Source organism: Natrix helvetica (assembly GCF_964273705.1).
Source record: "Natrix helvetica genome assembly, chromosome: 5".
NCBI classification, from domain to species: Eukaryota; Metazoa; Chordata; class Lepidosauria; order Squamata; family Natricidae; genus Natrix; species Natrix helvetica.
The window spans coordinates 48,083,896-48,101,040 of NC_138551.1; the positions used below are offsets into that span (position 1 = coordinate 48,083,896).

At 37.6% G+C, this 17,145-nt stretch overlaps 1 protein-coding gene across 4 annotated transcripts in view; it reads right to left on the minus strand.

The window, feature by feature from the left end:
* The window catches only part of ARHGEF4 (Rho guanine nucleotide exchange factor 4), a 121,855-nt gene that overhangs the window by 85,379 nt on the left and 19,331 nt on the right, over positions 1-17,145 (minus strand). Inside the window, exon 1 of one of the 4 annotated variants that reach the window (XM_081955135.1) lies at positions 12,576-12,908. The exons of the other annotated variants lie outside the window; for them this stretch is intronic. Coding sequence (XP_081811261.1) covers positions 12,576-12,656 — 81 coding nt within the window. The 5' untranslated portion in view covers positions 12,657-12,908. Of the gene's footprint in view, positions 1-12,575; positions 12,909-17,145 lie in introns of those variants that run through there. 4 annotated transcript variants of the gene reach the window in all.

Below are 17,145 nucleotides of genomic sequence, written 5' to 3' on the forward strand. Positions count from 1 at the left end.
CTGATATGTATTTTATTACTTGTATCCAGTAGTATAATTATAATTATTTTTGAGTCAATTTGCCTATTGGACAGACCTGTTCTACCTCATTTCTTAACGTTCCATTCATATGTAAGGATACCTATTCTTAGTAACCATGACTATCCCGTTACGAGTGGGGTCCCATGCCCGTGAAATCCTCTGTCCTTCCTCCATAGATACACAGTCCTGCATTTCACGGACATATATCGTAACTCCTCCCAATTTGCCTTTTAAGAGGCCACTGGTTACACCTTCAAGATCATCTCAATGGCCCGGAACTATCCCTCTCTACTTGCTTTTTAATAGGCCGTTGGTCGCACCCTTTATATTGGTACATTCACCCTCATATTCTTATCACCTATGCCAGTTCCACCCCTGGTTGGTCTTTTTTTATCTCTACCTTTCTCTACCTTTTTTATCTCTACCTTTCACCTGACACCTCGATGCTCGTTACCGTTACCCGGTCACCGGGGTAGACATCCCAGTCCAGATGGTGTACGATTCTGATATACCTGATATGCATTCTATTACTTGTATCCAGTAGTGGGTTTTGGCTCCTGTTGCAAAAACCCTAACCGGTACACTGCAACGGGAGCCGGGTGTGCACCACGGGCACGCCCACTGTTCACATATGTGCACCCACTGCCTGTGACACTCAAGCTGCTCGGCGGAGCATTGCACAGGAACCATACGCTGCGTGTGCGTGCGTACACAGATGGCCCGTTTCCTTCAAATACAGGTAAGGAATGAAGGCGGGCAGGCCCTCCAAAGCACTGTTCCAGTACAGTGGCTGCTGCTTCCGGCAGGCACTAGTACGCGCATACCAGGGCATTCCACCTGCAACCCATCACTGCTTGTATCAGAGCAAATCAACTGTATGTTTCTGACAAGTCAATTAGATTCAAAACATGTTTACACACATGTCAAGGAAATGTAATTGGTATGAGATATAATAGCCAAACTAATAGAGGCTAGTCTTTAGAGATAGCTCCAGCCACCTACCTTTCCTCTAGCATTCACTGTTAATGATTAAATTGTGGCCAAAGAGAATACGCTTCAAATCCATTTTCCTTTATGAACTATTATTAATTTCAATATATAGTTTAAATGAGAATAAAAGAGATCACTGCAAGCATTTTGGCATGAACACAGTCCATTGATTTCTAATCAGTTAATATTAGAGCCCCTGTGCATTAGTAGGGCGGCAATATCTATTCTGCACATTTATTTGTAGATAAATTTTTTAAAAAACTGTTACTCAATTACATCATATGGATGAACTTCATTTGGAAAAGTTCCATATTCCAATTTTGCTTACTATCCCTTTTCTCTACAGCCCTATTGTTGACAGGGCACCACTGAGTTATCCATTATCCCTGAAATATATTACTATTTTCCAGACTCTTACAACCTATTTCTACTATATTGGTAGTCCTCGACTTACCACCGCAACTGAGCCAACATTTCTGTTGTCAAGCAAGAGATTATTAAATGAATTTTGTCCCATTTTATGATCTTTTTTTCCACAACTCTTAAGTGAATCACCATAGTTGTTAAGCTAGTAATGCAGTTATTAAGTAAATCTGACTTCATGACCCTGGGAAACTGCAACTGTCATAAATACATGCCAGTTACCAAGTGTACAAATTTTGATCACATGATCATAAGGATGCTGCAATCGCCACAAGTGTGAAAAATGGCTACAAACTACTTTTTTTCAGTGCTGTTGTAACTTTAAATGGTCATTAAACAAACTGTTGTAAGTCAAGGACTATCTGTATTGCACTTTTCCACAAATCTTAGAAGCTGCATACCATTTTTATCAAGATCATTAATGATTCCCTGAACTTTTCTTGTTATAGTTTGTTTTCCTCTTTGTTCTTGTTGGTGTTTTTTGTTCTTATCGATAAAATCGATTATAATTTCCCCAGCATCTATGGCAACTGCACTATCCATCACACACTAATTTGAATGACATGTACCAGTGTTGGCCAGTGTTAGTTATCAAAGACACTAAACAATATGCAGGTATGATGCATATTGACATCTGATCATATAGACACAAACCAAGCGCATTCTATTTGTGTAGCATTCAGACCACTGTCAATATGGGATCACTGTGCACTAGTGGTGGGTTTCAAAAATTTTTAGAATCTCCTCTGTAGGTGTGGCCTGCTTTGTGGGAGTGGCTTCCTGGCCATGTGACCGGGTGGGAGTGGCTTGCCAGGTATGTGACTGGGTGGGCATGGCCAACTTATAAAATGTGGTGAAACTCACTTAACAACATTCTTGCTTAGCAACCAAAATGTTGGCTCAGGAACTCTGGCATTTGAAGCACGCAAGTCTTAAAGCTGTCAAGTTACAAGACCCTTGCACCTCTAACCCTTTAGAAAAAAAATCCCCAAGGGTGTTCAAACTTGACAGCTTTAAAACTTGTGGACTTCAACTCCCAGAATTCCTCCTCTCCCTCTTCATCTTGATGATGTGAGGACGGGTGGGGGGAGGGAGCTGGAACCGGTTCTAAACGGCACTGTAGATTTGTGGAACCTCTTCTATAGAAGAGGCTAGAACTGGCAGGAACCCACCCCTGCTGTGCACACTATGTTCTTCTGCTTGAGCCAAGTTCGACATTCACCCTCTAGTCTTGGGATGGGTAATCCTTGGCCTTCTAGATGCTGTTGGATTGCAGAATCTATCAAACCCAGCCAATACGGTAATGTTTAGAAAGTTGTAGTCCAAAAGTATCCTAGAGCTATTGGTTCCTCATCTTTGTTAGTCTTTAACTTTTGCTGCTAATGAAATAGCCATCATTTCCATATCTGGCAGTAGCAAAAGAATGATATGTAAATTATATGTGTTGCTGCCATTCTACCTGCTGAAGCACACAAACCTTTGATAGAGGAAGTTATAAAGGCAATGTATATTGAAATGAACCAGGAAATATATCATACCTGCATATTGTTTAGTGTCTTTGATAACTAACACTGGCCAACACTGGTACATGGCATTCAAATTAGTGTCTGATGGACAGCGCAGTTGCCATAAATGCTGGGGAAATTATAATCAATTAGTTATTTACTATGTCTTGTGCTGGCTATTTAGCTGGAAAGTGAAATGCTTCCTGACATGATACTAGCATTAGCATTAATTTTCTGACCTCTGAAACAGCAGGATAAGCCTGCATGCCATTATTTTGCCTTTGAGGCAAAATTTAGACCTGTTTTTTCAATATACATTATTTAAAACCTGGAGAAAGATTTGTGATTATATTTAAAAGTCTTGTTGAATTAAAACTGATAGTAAATCCCATCTTATTAGTAGGTTATAGAAACCAGTAATATTGAACATCTATCGTTGTCCAACATAAAGGCTGATGGTAGACACACCATGGGTAGTAATTTTGAAACCCTAAGCAGTATATATTGTTAGAAAACTATAATTTTCTATATATAATGACTGCACTAATAAATACTACTGGATATGCATAAAGATACTTTCAGACAATACGTAATTTATTGCTGAACTTCTGATTGGTTTTTAAATCCATTTATAATTAAGTGTGATTAAGTGACTAAGTGTGTTGGGACACTGTGTATAGACAATTGACATATTTTTGCAAGTCTCTTTCTTGCAAACTAATAACCAATTAAAATTTGTTTCTCTTGGTTAACAGCAGAATAAACAAATTGACAAGCCACCAGGGCTCAGTTATTGGACAGATACCTACCTAGCTCTTTTCAGTAAAAGAACAGATACCAACAAACGCCCTGTATACAATAGCATTTACTGCTGGGACTGGGATTTCCTCACTCTCATAGGACAAGAAATATTGTAATGGTACCCAGCTAGAGCATCATCTCATCATTCCAGCAGTCACCCTGTTACCTTGCAATTGCACCCTCATTGAGGAAAATCCCTAAACTGCAATAATTTAATAATCAGCAACAGAATTACTGTTAGATAAGCAAAGTTCTAAACAATATAGGGAGCATTATGATCTTTTTAAAAGGTATCGTCTGGACAGCTTACTAACACTTCCTCATGAGGAAGTGCAATGAAGCTATAAACGAATAAATGAACATATCAAATAGCTATTGCTACAAAAATAATCAAGACTTCTGTAGCCTTTAAAGATTAACGTATTTATTATGATACAAAACCTGGGAATAAAAATTCATTTCATTAAATACACTAATGTTTATCTTACATTTGTCTAGATTTTCCTGTACATATCTTTTTTGTCCCAGTTGTGTTCTGTCTAGCTAGGAAAAAATTATTAAAACACCACTAATGAAATCTTCCTGATCTCAATAACATCAATACAGTATTATAATATCAGTACTCAATAAATTCGTTCAACTTCATCTGGTAAATCAGCTGCTTTCAAGAAACGATCATGCCTGCAACTACATGGGTGGCCCAAAAGGTTTTGTTTACTCATGCCCTTTGATCAAAAGACTCTTTAGGAGTATTATCATTCATTTCAACCTCTTTCAACTCAGGAAATTAATTTAGTAAATATGAGTTATGTTCAATCATCTTTTAACAGGAAAAAAAATCAAATGTAGGAATAGTGGAAATATTTGGTTTCATTTGCATTTTGATAAATAAAAAAAACTAAATTTCCACAATCAATGAAATAAAGACACCTTCATCTGGTATTTTGGGGTTTTTTTCTCAACCTAGTTGTCATAGTAATAACATGTCCATTAAGGGAAAGTATGCACAAAGAGCTTACTTTATTTTTTAAAAATAAAACATATTAAATAAAATTGCTTGAAAAATGCATAGGGAACTCTTCAAGAACAGCTGAACTGGTGCCTCATGGACATGCTCATATGCAATTTTCCTAGCAACATGTTTATTTTTTATTTATTTATTAAATTTATGCACCACTGACATCCATTTGGCTGTCAAACATGTCTGTGAGGCTTACAATCTGAGTCATCAAAGAAGTCTATCTTTATCTTCTGATATTTGTTACGTCCCAGTCTAGCCTATAGCCTCAGGATTGCCTGGAGATCTCACATTCAGCTACTAATCAGGTCTAGCATCTGAGCTGACAAGGTCAGACAAGCTACCTGATATTGCAAAATGCACCAAATTCTGCACCAATGTTTGTCTTGTGAAAATATGCACACAAATGCATATAAACTTTTATGCAAAGTTAAAAGTTATGGCCACTGGAATGGAATTTAAAATAAGAAAAAGTGAGAAATTGCAAAAAATAATCCAAGTCTGTTCAATTATATCAGCCTGCTCTAGACTTTCTAACAAAGTTTTCTATAACTTTAGGTATAATCTCTCTTAAAGTTTCAAAAAGGTGGCATGGATTAGTGGGAAAATTCCATCATTTGTCAGATTTCAGTTTATCAATCAATTCATAAAAATACTTGAAAAAGATTAATAAATAGTAGTAGTAGCAGTAATTCTACAATAACCTCATACAGATCAGACTGTCTCTGACCATCTATATCGGAGGAAGTCCATCTCATGGGTAATAGGAGACCAGTTTTAGGGATTTTTAATTGATACATCTTGCTTTAGCTCAATGATGTTGGATGACTGCAGTATTATGCATTATTTGTTATTCATTTTGTACTGTTACAGTATTTTTATATTTTATAATACTGTAAGAGTTGCTTCTGTAAAATGGGTGGCCATATAAATTGAATAAATAAGTAAATAAAGACCAACCTACTTAGAGTCATTTGTGACTAAAGTGTTACAGAATTGAATCAATAAATAAAACAAATATATGCAATTGATTTATAGGCAGGGCATTAAATATGTATTCATTAAATATGAAACTCAGTCAACTGAACATTTAAAACTGTGTCACAAATACCATTGACTAGTGCTAATGGTTGATACGGTTCCTGCCAGCGTCCTAGGTATCAACCAAGTATCTTCTTAAAATATATGATGTTCCAAGCAGCTCAGTTTTGCAGTTCCTGTTATTGCAGGAAGCTGCAGTTTATTGATATATTTTATAAAATTCTTGGACATGGTGCCAATTCCCCCGATGACAATGGGTACATGTGTACATATACAAATATAAAAATAACAGGTTGTTGTTGTTGTTGTTGTTATGAATTTGAGTCTCAAGTTTTTGATGGGAAGTCATTGTTCAAAGAAGATAAGTACTCCAAGCATACTCTGAATATGCAAGAACTACACAGAGATTACTTTTACAAAGTAGCTGCTGTTTGTACTGAAGTTGAGCCTGTCAAAAGGAACTCAGACATATTTTAAATCTGGCCAGTCGAAGACGTCTAGAGGCAAGACACTTATCCCTTGTCTCCAAGTTCCTCCTAGCACCACCCTTATCAGCTGGTCTGATGAATCTCTACATACTTAACATATGGAAGTCAGGAAGTTAAGAGAGAAGGAAAGGGGATTGTTAAGAAATGCTGCATTTGTACTCAAATCCAGAATGAATACTAGGAAAGTAATAAGCACTGAAAGTCATAATTGGAAACACTTGTGCTATGATATTGTTAGTGAAAAGGGGCAAATCATGACATTTCTTCTCCAAAATGCCTAATTACAGGTAGCCCTTTTTTTTGAGGGCCAGTCCAAACAAATTCTTACAAATAATTTACGTTTGATACGGTATACCTATCAGACACACCCATGTCAAACCAGTTTTCTGAAAACCTCTCCACCCTTCAGTTTCATCTTCATAATACAGGGAAAGTAAGCCCTCAAGACTTACAGGCCCAGAAATTATCCTTAAAGCAGTTCTCTTCTCTGCACCCAATGCACGGTCTTTGCAACAAAGGAGATCTGACTCATTTACAAAAGCAACTACTGTATTCACATCAAAACCCCACACCAGCCATTCAATATTGTCAGAAGATCAAATTCTCTAAATTCTCACGGCCTGATAGGTCACATGCAACCACTGGTTACATAGCTACATAATGTAGTTCCACAAAAGGGGAAGATTAATATTCATCTGGCATTTAATGAGATTAAACTGCTAAAGAGCCATTCATATGTTGGCAGGTGTTAGTTTCCTCTGCACTGCACTTGACAGTTAGCACCACTTACAGTTCACACTATTTCTGGCCCGGCTTCATCCACAGGTCCACCAGATCCTCTGTTTAATCACTCATCCTTCTCTTTTGTCCGTGTTCATCTAGTTTATTACGAGGGCCACAAATTTTTCATTCTTGTTTTAGGGCTAATTCTTTTCAAGATGTAGAATGCTATGATAAATAACACATCCGTTCTTTTGAGAGATGACTCTGTTGCAAGAAGTACACATGCTTGGCCCAGCATAATCCTTCCACACCCAGTCCCACTGGGAAAGGTCAGTTTTTAAGATGTCTGGTTCTGCTGTAGGCAGAATAAGCTGCTGACTGAAAGATGTTGATGTAAACAAAGCAGTGCCAAATGTCAGAATCATTTTGGAAAGCTTTTCAGTCTTCAAAGTTTTGTGCAGGATGAGACATGGTTTTGCTTGCCCAAGTCTAAATATCAGCCTCAACTACACATACCATTTTTAAGATAAGACAGCAGCTGTTGAACAGCTAAAACAGTACACAACTGTAATTTCAATTATTTAAGAAAATGAACGTCTGGTACATGCCACTACTTCAGATGTATAGTCTTGTCCAAACAATTTGAAAACTAAGATTCTATAGGCTCCGAAGAGGAACAAGCATGTTAAAATGTGAACCTCTATAGATTCTCTGATGTAGCTGGCGCATAATAATAATTCTGCTTTAAGCAAACATTATGGCTGGTTAGTGGATATTCCATTCATGTTCAACTATTTACTCCAAAATACAGACTTTGAGGAATGTAGCTCAAAGCATTTCCAGTAGATTGAGAATAATGCTGTTCCTCAACTTCTGTTTTAGTTTGTTAAAATGATATAGCTAGAGACAATGCCTGTTAAATTGCTCTCAAAAATATAATCTGTCCTATCATAGTAAATCTACAACATATCAATAGCTGGCGGAAATGGAAATCAAACATGGAGACACCAGCATCTGAAGCTATTTCTGCCAGGGGTTCAGCCTATTAAAACACCAGGAGGTGTTTGGTTGGGATTAGCAGAAGGTATATTTAGAACTAAGAAGACAAGGTCTACTACCATATAGCCACTCAATCAATCAATCAATCAGTGGCAGTGGCGGGGACAATCTAGCATGTGAAGAACATTCTTTCCGTATCCCAAAGGGGCTTGTTCAAGGGGCAATTGGACTTTCTGTTTTTTCTTTGAAGACGTTTCACTTCTCATCCAAGAAGATTCTTCAGCTCTGTATAGCTAAATGTCTATGGAGATTCTCAGTCATGTTGTCCCAAAAATGCTTTTTCAAAAGGCAACTAGACTTTCTCGTTTTTCTTTGAAGATGTTTCCATAGAGACTCTTTTTATATGTTCTAATATCTGGTTTGTAAGAAGCCAGTCTTCTACACTAGCCTAATGTTTCAGGCTGGTGATCCTTTCAGTTCAAATAAAGTTAATTTAATGGCCTCAGATCCAGGCAGCATGATCAATGGCAAGATCTGCCATAGTTGCATCTGGACATTTTTGGAAGATAAATATACCATCTTTCAAGATGCTTCAAGAGCTCAGCACTATGTACATTGTAATTCTCTCTTCTGGTTCTCCTACAACAACTCTATAAGAAGGTTGCTCTGGAAAAGAATGACTGGCCCAAAGTCACCTAGTGACTTTCTAAGCTAGACTAGAACATAAGTCTCCCAACCCTGGGCCAGCTCCATAACTACTGCAATTGTCTTAAAATGCTTCTAAAGTCTGGAAGATATCTAAATACATCAGGAAAACATCCCAATTTTAGTAAGTCCTCACTAGTGTGAGAAGCGAGGTATGGCATTTCTAGTGATATTCTCCCAACATAGTGAAAATCATGCATGACAGTTCAGCTACTGGTAGTAATCTGCATTCAGATGACATTCAGACATAAGACTGTATAAATACACGGAGTTTTGCTTGTAAAAATAATGATATCTTGGATAATAAGAAGGATAAAGGGATGGCATTATAGTTCATAAATGGTAGTTAAGGAGAAATGAGACCCAAGCTAATCAGTTACTTATTCACAATCTAATGTGCACAAAGATTTATGTACTGAAAGTTTGATGGTTGATTTATAATGCCGAAGCAATAATTTGCTTCAGACAAGTTTTACAATTCTAGCTGTTATGTTAACAAGCAATCCAAAATCAAAATCCTCCTAATTGTATTTATTCAGCATTAAGCCACAATTATTTTAAAGATTTTATTTCCTCTACCTGTTTAAATTTTGTTATGCAGAACTTATTTAATTTTTAATCTTTCTCATTTTGGGGGTAGAAGTATTCCAAACTTGCAAGCATACATTGATACTTTGGGTGAATTATTGAAGAAGTTGTTTTAAAGTGACAGAGTTTTAAAGTTCCCATTTTATTCAGAGCAGAGAAACGTAAGCAAATATTGTAGCACAAATCATTTCTTTGTACACAATGAAGGCAGAACAGAGCCTCAGCTTTTCTCTTAAACTGACTGAAAAGAAGCCAACCCAACAATAATTACTCTGCCCCCCTTCCATGGGATAAAACTACTCTATATGGGTATCCAGAGCAACATCACTATGGTAACCAGACCTAACAGATTTAACTAAGAACATTTTTCAGAAGACTAGCAGGAGCGAGAAGCATTTTCTAAAGCCTATTCATACATTTATACAACTCATCCCCCCACACCGCAGATACAATCACAACAGTTTCAAAGTAAATATTTTTTTTACCAATGGCAATGATTTGTTAGCCCTGCAGAAGGGAAAAAAATCACTCCTATAATAAAGCTGCAAGAAACCTATCATAATACTGATGTATATAATTGTGCCTTATTAAAATTGTAAGTCCTCACTAGTGTGAGAAGGGACACAGAGATATAAAGATATTTCTAGTGTTATTCTCCTAATAAAATGAAAATCATACATGACAGCTCAGCACTGGGAGTAATTTGCATTCAGATGACATGAGACGACAACTAATATGGAAGTTTTGCCTGTAAAAATAATGATAGTTCAGTCTTGGAGAAGGCTCAAGAGACAGCATTATAGTTTATTGACCATCAACAAGAAGCAATGAGAAATTTATGTTAATAGTAATCCAGTTCTTTTTTATTGTTTGTTTGTTTGTTTGCTTGCTTTTGTTTTTTTGGATAAATTAATGAATATATTTATCTAAAAGAAAGTGAATTGATAAACTATTTTCTTAAACATTTTTTTTTAAAAATCCTCTAAGTAAAGTGACGAAATAAGTGATAAATGAGAAATCCTATGCATACCTTCAATTCAAGTATTGTGTAAGAATATAAATTGACTTTTATATTGATTACTCTTTGAACTGGATATGTCGTTCAATGCATAAACTATTTTCTATTCAAGAATGAAGATAACAAAACTTTAGGCACCAATGCATAATAGGGATATTGCACTATAATTTAATTTATACTTCAGCACATTACATTATAATTTAGTTTAGATTAACTGAGTTCCCTTAAAAATAGGCATGTCGGGTTATATGCTTTGGGGATAATACTGTTACTCTTTAATGGGAAAGAAAAATATTATTTTCACAATTACATAAAGTTTGGGGAAAATGTACAGAATACATTTCTGTTTATCATACTACTGTCAAAGACTGCAAAATAATAATTTCGTATCCTGAAACTATAGATGAATAGAATTACCTTAGTTTTGCTTTTTCATTAATTTCTTATTTACATCTTACATTTTTTTACTTTTGCAAGGCAGTGAACCTTCCTCCTCCTATTTTAGAGAACAATTAGATGGTTAGAACAATTAACAATTAGATGGTTAGAACAATTAATCAGTGGAACAGCTTGCCTCCAGAAGTTGTGAATGCCCCAACACTGGAAGTCTTTAAGAAGATATTGGATAGCCATTTGTCTGAAACGGTATAGAGTTTCCTGCCTAGGCAGGGGGTTGGACTAGAAGACGTCCAAGGTCCCTTCCAACTCTACTATTGTATTATTGTATTATTTTCCTCACAAAAACAACCCTGTGCGGTGGGGTGGACTGAGAAAGAGTGACTGATCCAAAGTCATGGCTTTCACGACTAAGGCAGAATTTGAACTCACGGCCTCTTGCTTTCTAACCTGGTGCCTTAACCACTAGACTAGACCAAACTGGCTCTCAACTGTTCAGATAAATCTTTATCCAATTGCTCTGAACTTCTGGAACACTGAAATACAGAATATATTATTTGTCATCAAAGACAATCTTCCCTTCTTCTCTAAAATTGTTTTATTTAAGTTACAGATTAATACAGTATAAAACTTCTATACTTTACAAATTTCCAAAAAAAGATTTCATGCATCATATTAATGTATAAAAAACTAAGACATTTTCAATGGAAGTAATAAAAACCATGTCAATGTTAAAAATATGTGTACTGCAGAACACATAATTCCATTTCCCTTTTTAAAAGCAAACAAACTAAATTTGCTAATTTGCTTAAATGACAACATACTAGCAATGAATTCAAGCAAGTGCATGAAATGAGTTGCATTAAATACGGAGTAATCAAATATTCTAATCTAACTGGACATATCTGCTAAATATCAATGTTTTTTATCCATGAAATCTCAATAGAAGCATTGAGAAAGATACACTTGCCAAAACTCTAACTTAAAAGTGGATGGATATTACAGGGATTGATTCTATTTCCTTGAAATGAGCCAGAAAATTTGTACAGATTCTTCTGTTAGTTCTAGTTCCAGTCATAACAGAAATTGCATCTTTTTATCCAGTTGTATTTTCTGCATTTTTCAACATGTTGACAGGACATTTTCTGCAGATTTCTTGGTGTGTAAACAAAGTTACATACAAATGACTGAGACTGCCTTGTAAACTGTAAACTAAATTCTTGCATCTATTGGAATTTGTTCTTTAGCATCAGGCTGAAAATTGGAAGAAAGCAGCATAGGACAAGGCAATGGAATATCCCAACAGCTAGCATAAACCGCAGGATAAACCGTAAAACAGGATATACTTGACAAACACCACTTTCAGAGCTAACGTTGAAATGTTCTGTTAGCCTCTAAGTAATTATGATATACGAGATAGATCTGTGACCCAGTTCATGAAATTCTGCAATGCCCTAACACCTGAACACAAAATGCATTGCATCTCAGAGGTATTTACAAATGTATGCATAACTTGAAAACAAAGTTTGGTTATACTTGCTTAAAAGCCAAAAAAGATGTTTAGGAGACATATAAAAGTAAAACACTGTATCAAAATGAATTATTTGCATGTCGAATTACTTGAATGAATACCAAATATTCTGACAGTTATTTTCCATAATTACTCTCTAGAACTACAAATTTAAAAAATATATATTTATCATAAAAGATACCCCCCCCAAAAAAAGCATGTGATATTTATGTTAACAACCGGGAGTTTATATTTGGAGTGTCATTCATATCTATAGCCTCATAATATTAAGCTCTAGCAATTAAGATTTGAAACCATTTAGAAAAAAAAAAGTTTTAAAACTTCTTACCTTGAAGAAGCTCCGGAGAAAATACATTATGCTAAGCATTTTTGGAATAAGTAATAAGAAGCTGCTCAATCTTTGGAACATCCAAGGCCTGTGAGAATTCCTACCACCCCTGCTGTGTCTTTAGTTACATGCTTTCTTGTTGCTATTTTGGACAGACTTAGTACAAGAGAATCATATGAGCCATGCCAGGAGCTTATGCTAAGGAGTTGCATAACAATTAGGGCTTATCTGAGCTAGCTGCATAGTGCAAACAGGTTTGTTCACAGTTTGCTGGTCCCAGAGTACTTCTGCTGGGCATGCTCAGAATACCTACCATTGTACTTGCTAAATGTAAAATAAGAAGGACCATTTGTAAACTCATCCAAAGGAACCAATGAGACTCAAAGAGAAACTACATTGTTGGTTATTTACATCCTGTCTTCCTCTGCCCCTCCCCCCCTCCACATTTTATTTTTGCCAAGAGTTACCTCAATTAGGAAATATTTAACTCCTTGCTTCATTTCTCCTCATCTCAAATGATATTTACTGTAGTGAAACCAATCACAAAAACAGCTTGAAGAACCCTCTCCAAAAGTGTGCCTTTATGCATTTAATTGTTCTTTTACCCTTTTTCCAAATAATTACAGGTGGTTTTGCCTTCAGAAGAATCTTATTCTTCTAAAGTAAGGTAAGCTGAAGAAGAATATAATGTAGTTATTTCGGTATTTAGATAGGATTCAAGTCCCCATCTCAGCTATGTGACTTCTCAGCTGAAGTGTTACCTCCTTGACCCAAGCATGAGCAGAAATGCTTCTAAATTCCAGCACCAACTTTTCAAAATGTTCTTCCAGGCTGGATTTCTATTCATTTCATTTGTGCTTGAGAGGCAGGGCTTTTGGGGGAGGGGTTTGGAGAGGATGCTGAATACTGCATCTGCTATTGTATAGAGAGAATCTTGCTTTCCTGCTATTGGTTTTAAGGTTGAGGAATCTCTATTTTGGGGGCAGAACAGGGGTAGGTTGTTCCCAGCATTACTGCCAGTTCGGTGCACACAAAAATTTGCTCCAGGGGTGGGTTCCAGCTGCTGCTAGTGCTGGTTTGCTCAGGGACACGCTGCATGCGTGCTTGCGCAGTACTTTAAAAATGCTTCTGCACATGCGCAGAAGCAAAAAACAAGATGGCAGCGCCTATGGCGCTGCTAAGAGAACCGGTTCAGGGGTGTGGTAGGCTGAGTTACTACCTACTCGGCTGAACCAGACCGAACCAGTAGGAACCCACCTCTGATTTGGTCATAAATAGGTCTGTGCTTGCGCGTAACATTCAAAAATGAAATAAAAATTAAATTTCTGCAACCGAAAGTTAAGATGGAGAGCAAGTTCACGGGCATGGCAGGCCTGGGTTGCTGCTGGTTCCAGTGACCCACGCCGCCAAACCACTACCGGTTCGGCCAAACCGGGCCAAACCGGTAGGAACCCACCACTGGTGAAGTACTAAAGCAAATAAAATTGACTTGATAGAGATAACATTACTTTGAGGCATTCCTGGACTATTCATTATTAGGGCACAGAGGTTCTTCAGCTTTTCCATCAGGAAAGTGAAATGAGAGACAAACTTTGAGGGTTATCATTTTCATATATTGGAAATTCCTTTAAATGGCCATTCCTAGAGGTACCATCCATCCTCCCTCACTTTTCCTGTGTGTTCTTTGTAGGCCATGTGATGTTGGTAGACATGCTTTCTGGGAATAGCTTTTTCCCTGCTTACTTAAATTATGCAGTCTTTGAAGGATTTCTGAGGTATTACCCAGCCTCTGAACCAGAGGAAGCTTTCCTTCCTTCCTTCCTTCCTTCCTTCCTTCCTTCCTTCCTTCCTTCCTTCCTTCCTTCCTTCCTTCCTTCTCTGGGATAACTTGTTAATATAGGAAAATAATTGTGCAAGTATCTCTTAGAGATTAATATGGGTAAATTAAGATATGGGACATGTCAGTTCAATCTTCCTTTCAACTTTAAACAAATCAAGATCATCGGATTCATCAACAGTAAAATCCAACCATCTTCTCCAAGATTATTCCTAAAAATGAAAGGTTGAAGACTATGCAAAAGTTGCATAACACCACTGAGCTAAGACATTATGTTTCAAGAGAGAGCATACTACCAATCCTTCAACTAGAAGTAATTCCTGTCTCAAAGAGACATTTGCTACCTCTTGATCCCATTCTTTTACCTCCACTTTATCTATCTGAATGACTTAGGAGAGGCATAGATCCAGTCCCCAGATGGCAAAACTCAAATTATCAAGAACCCTTTTCATGTTCTGAGAATAATGAGACTCAGAGTCTCAGATAATGTCATAGAATATTACTGCCAACTCTAATTTTTATAAGGCCACATAGACAAAATCCTATAGGTTGAAAGATCAAATCTCCCACCTCCACTATGAATTCCTTGATCAATTAGAGCTGGTCCTTTCTAAATTAATTTATCTGAGTATTATTTCACTGGGGATCCCCATATCTTGTTGATCATTTCCTAGGTTTTTTCTCTTATTATTTTCAGTGTCTCTTCTCCTCATCCCTCAAGGTATTCTCACATACTACAGTAGATTATATTAAGAAACCATATAAGTCAGAATGGTTTTTTATTGTTAATAGGTATAGTAATAGAATCATGTTGACTGAATGTGCTTCCCTGTTCCTCGCTACCTTCATGTGAACTAGAGAAGGACTTGTCTGGGACATTTTTTCAAATTATCTTCTTGGCCTAGGCTCAAGTCCCACTTATCTGACTGTTACCTTGGAAGCAAATTTTTCTCCAGCCCTTCAAGGCCACTCCTGTTGCATTCTATGTTTACCCCAATTACCTTATTCGGTATTGTTAATGTAATGTTTAATTCTAACCACAGTAAAATCAGTAAAATCTTTATCAGTAAAATCTTTCCAAACCTATCACAATAATCCAAAAGAAGTTCTACTGACCTGCCCTGTCTCAATTAAGTCTCTTAAACAAGACTGTTGGATAGCATTTAGCATTCCATTATTCACTATGCAATAATGCCAGAGAAATATAGACATTTTACTGCTTTTATCATCACAATTTAGGCCTGTGCTTGAAGATATTTGCTCTGTGTTTTCAAGTATCTTTTTCGCTGTTTCATCTCCTGGAGCACCCCCAAAAAGCAAGAAACCCTTGTCCTGGGATCTTTAGTCCAGAAGAAGGAATAAGGGCATGCAATCCTATCATAGCAACTTCTATATTTATAAGAAGTAAAATACATAAGATGTTTCAAGTGGGCAACCTTAATCAAGTCATCAGTCCCGCAGAGGATACATCCTCTATAAAAGCAAAATGGATTATCTCAGAGCTGAGGCTGTGACCAAATAAAGAGATGAAAGGATAGAGCAGTGATGGCGAACCTATGGCACGCGTGCCACAGGTGGCACGCGGAGCCATTTGTCCGGGCACGTGAGGCGCTGCCCTGTCAGCTGGCCAGCGCGCATGCGCGCACTGGCCAGCTGAGCTCACCTTTTTAAAAGCCATTTTTCGCCCTCCCCAGGCTCCAGAGGCTTTATAGGAGCCTGGGGAGGGTGAAAAGAGCCTTCCCCCCCCCCGGAGGCCCTCTGGAGGCTTCAGGGACCGTCCGGAGGCTTCCCTGATGCCTTCGGAGCTTCCGGTTTGCTCGGAGGATCCTTTTGAGCGCTCCGAAGGCTTCAGGGAAGCCTCTGGACAGTCCCTGAAGCCTCCGGAGGGCCTCTGGGGGTTGGGGGAGGCTCTTTTCACCCTCCCCAGGCTCCTATAAAGCGTCTGGAGCCTGGGAAGGGCGAAAAAAGCATGTAAACATGGGGGGGTCGCGCATTGTGCGCGCATGCACACTGGGGGGTCGTGCATTGCATTATGGGTGCGGCACGCCCGCACACGACCCCCCTGCGCTCCTCCCACTTGTGGCACGTGAGCCAAAAAAGGTTCGCCATCGCTGGGATAGAGAATAGGAACAGATGTAAGGCTACCTAAAATTGTATTTAAAAATAAATAAATAAAAGACCTTCATGTATCTGCATATATTTCCCCTGCTGATTTTATTTTAGTTGTCTGCGTTCTCCCAGGGTTTTCTGAACAATGGACCTGAATTTTTATTGTTATGTGCAATTAGTCTCTTGTGGTCCTTATTTCTTATTTCATATTTCATCCAGAACTGTCCAAGGTCAAACATCTAACTTCCTCCTTCTCTGATCCTCACCTCAGTTCAATCATACAATTTCAAAGTCTTGATTCTTGTCCTATCCTCAGTTTCTCCTTCTCTTGCACATTTTAGTTTTTGAAGATAATCTCCCCAATCTTCTCTTTTGAAAGCTAAGCGTGTCTAGCTCTTTTAACTGATTGTCATAGAGGTTGGTTTCCAGTTCCTTTTTCGTATTGTTAGTTCTCTCAACTCACCTCAACTTCTCCCTGTCCTTTTTAAAGTTTGGCTGCCAGAACTAGATGCATACTCTCAGAAGAATGTAAGCAATGCAGCATATAACAGAAATATTATCTACCAGAAAGCACTTTACTGAACATGTGCTCCACACGAGTGAGCAATGTCCAGCAAAGACTGC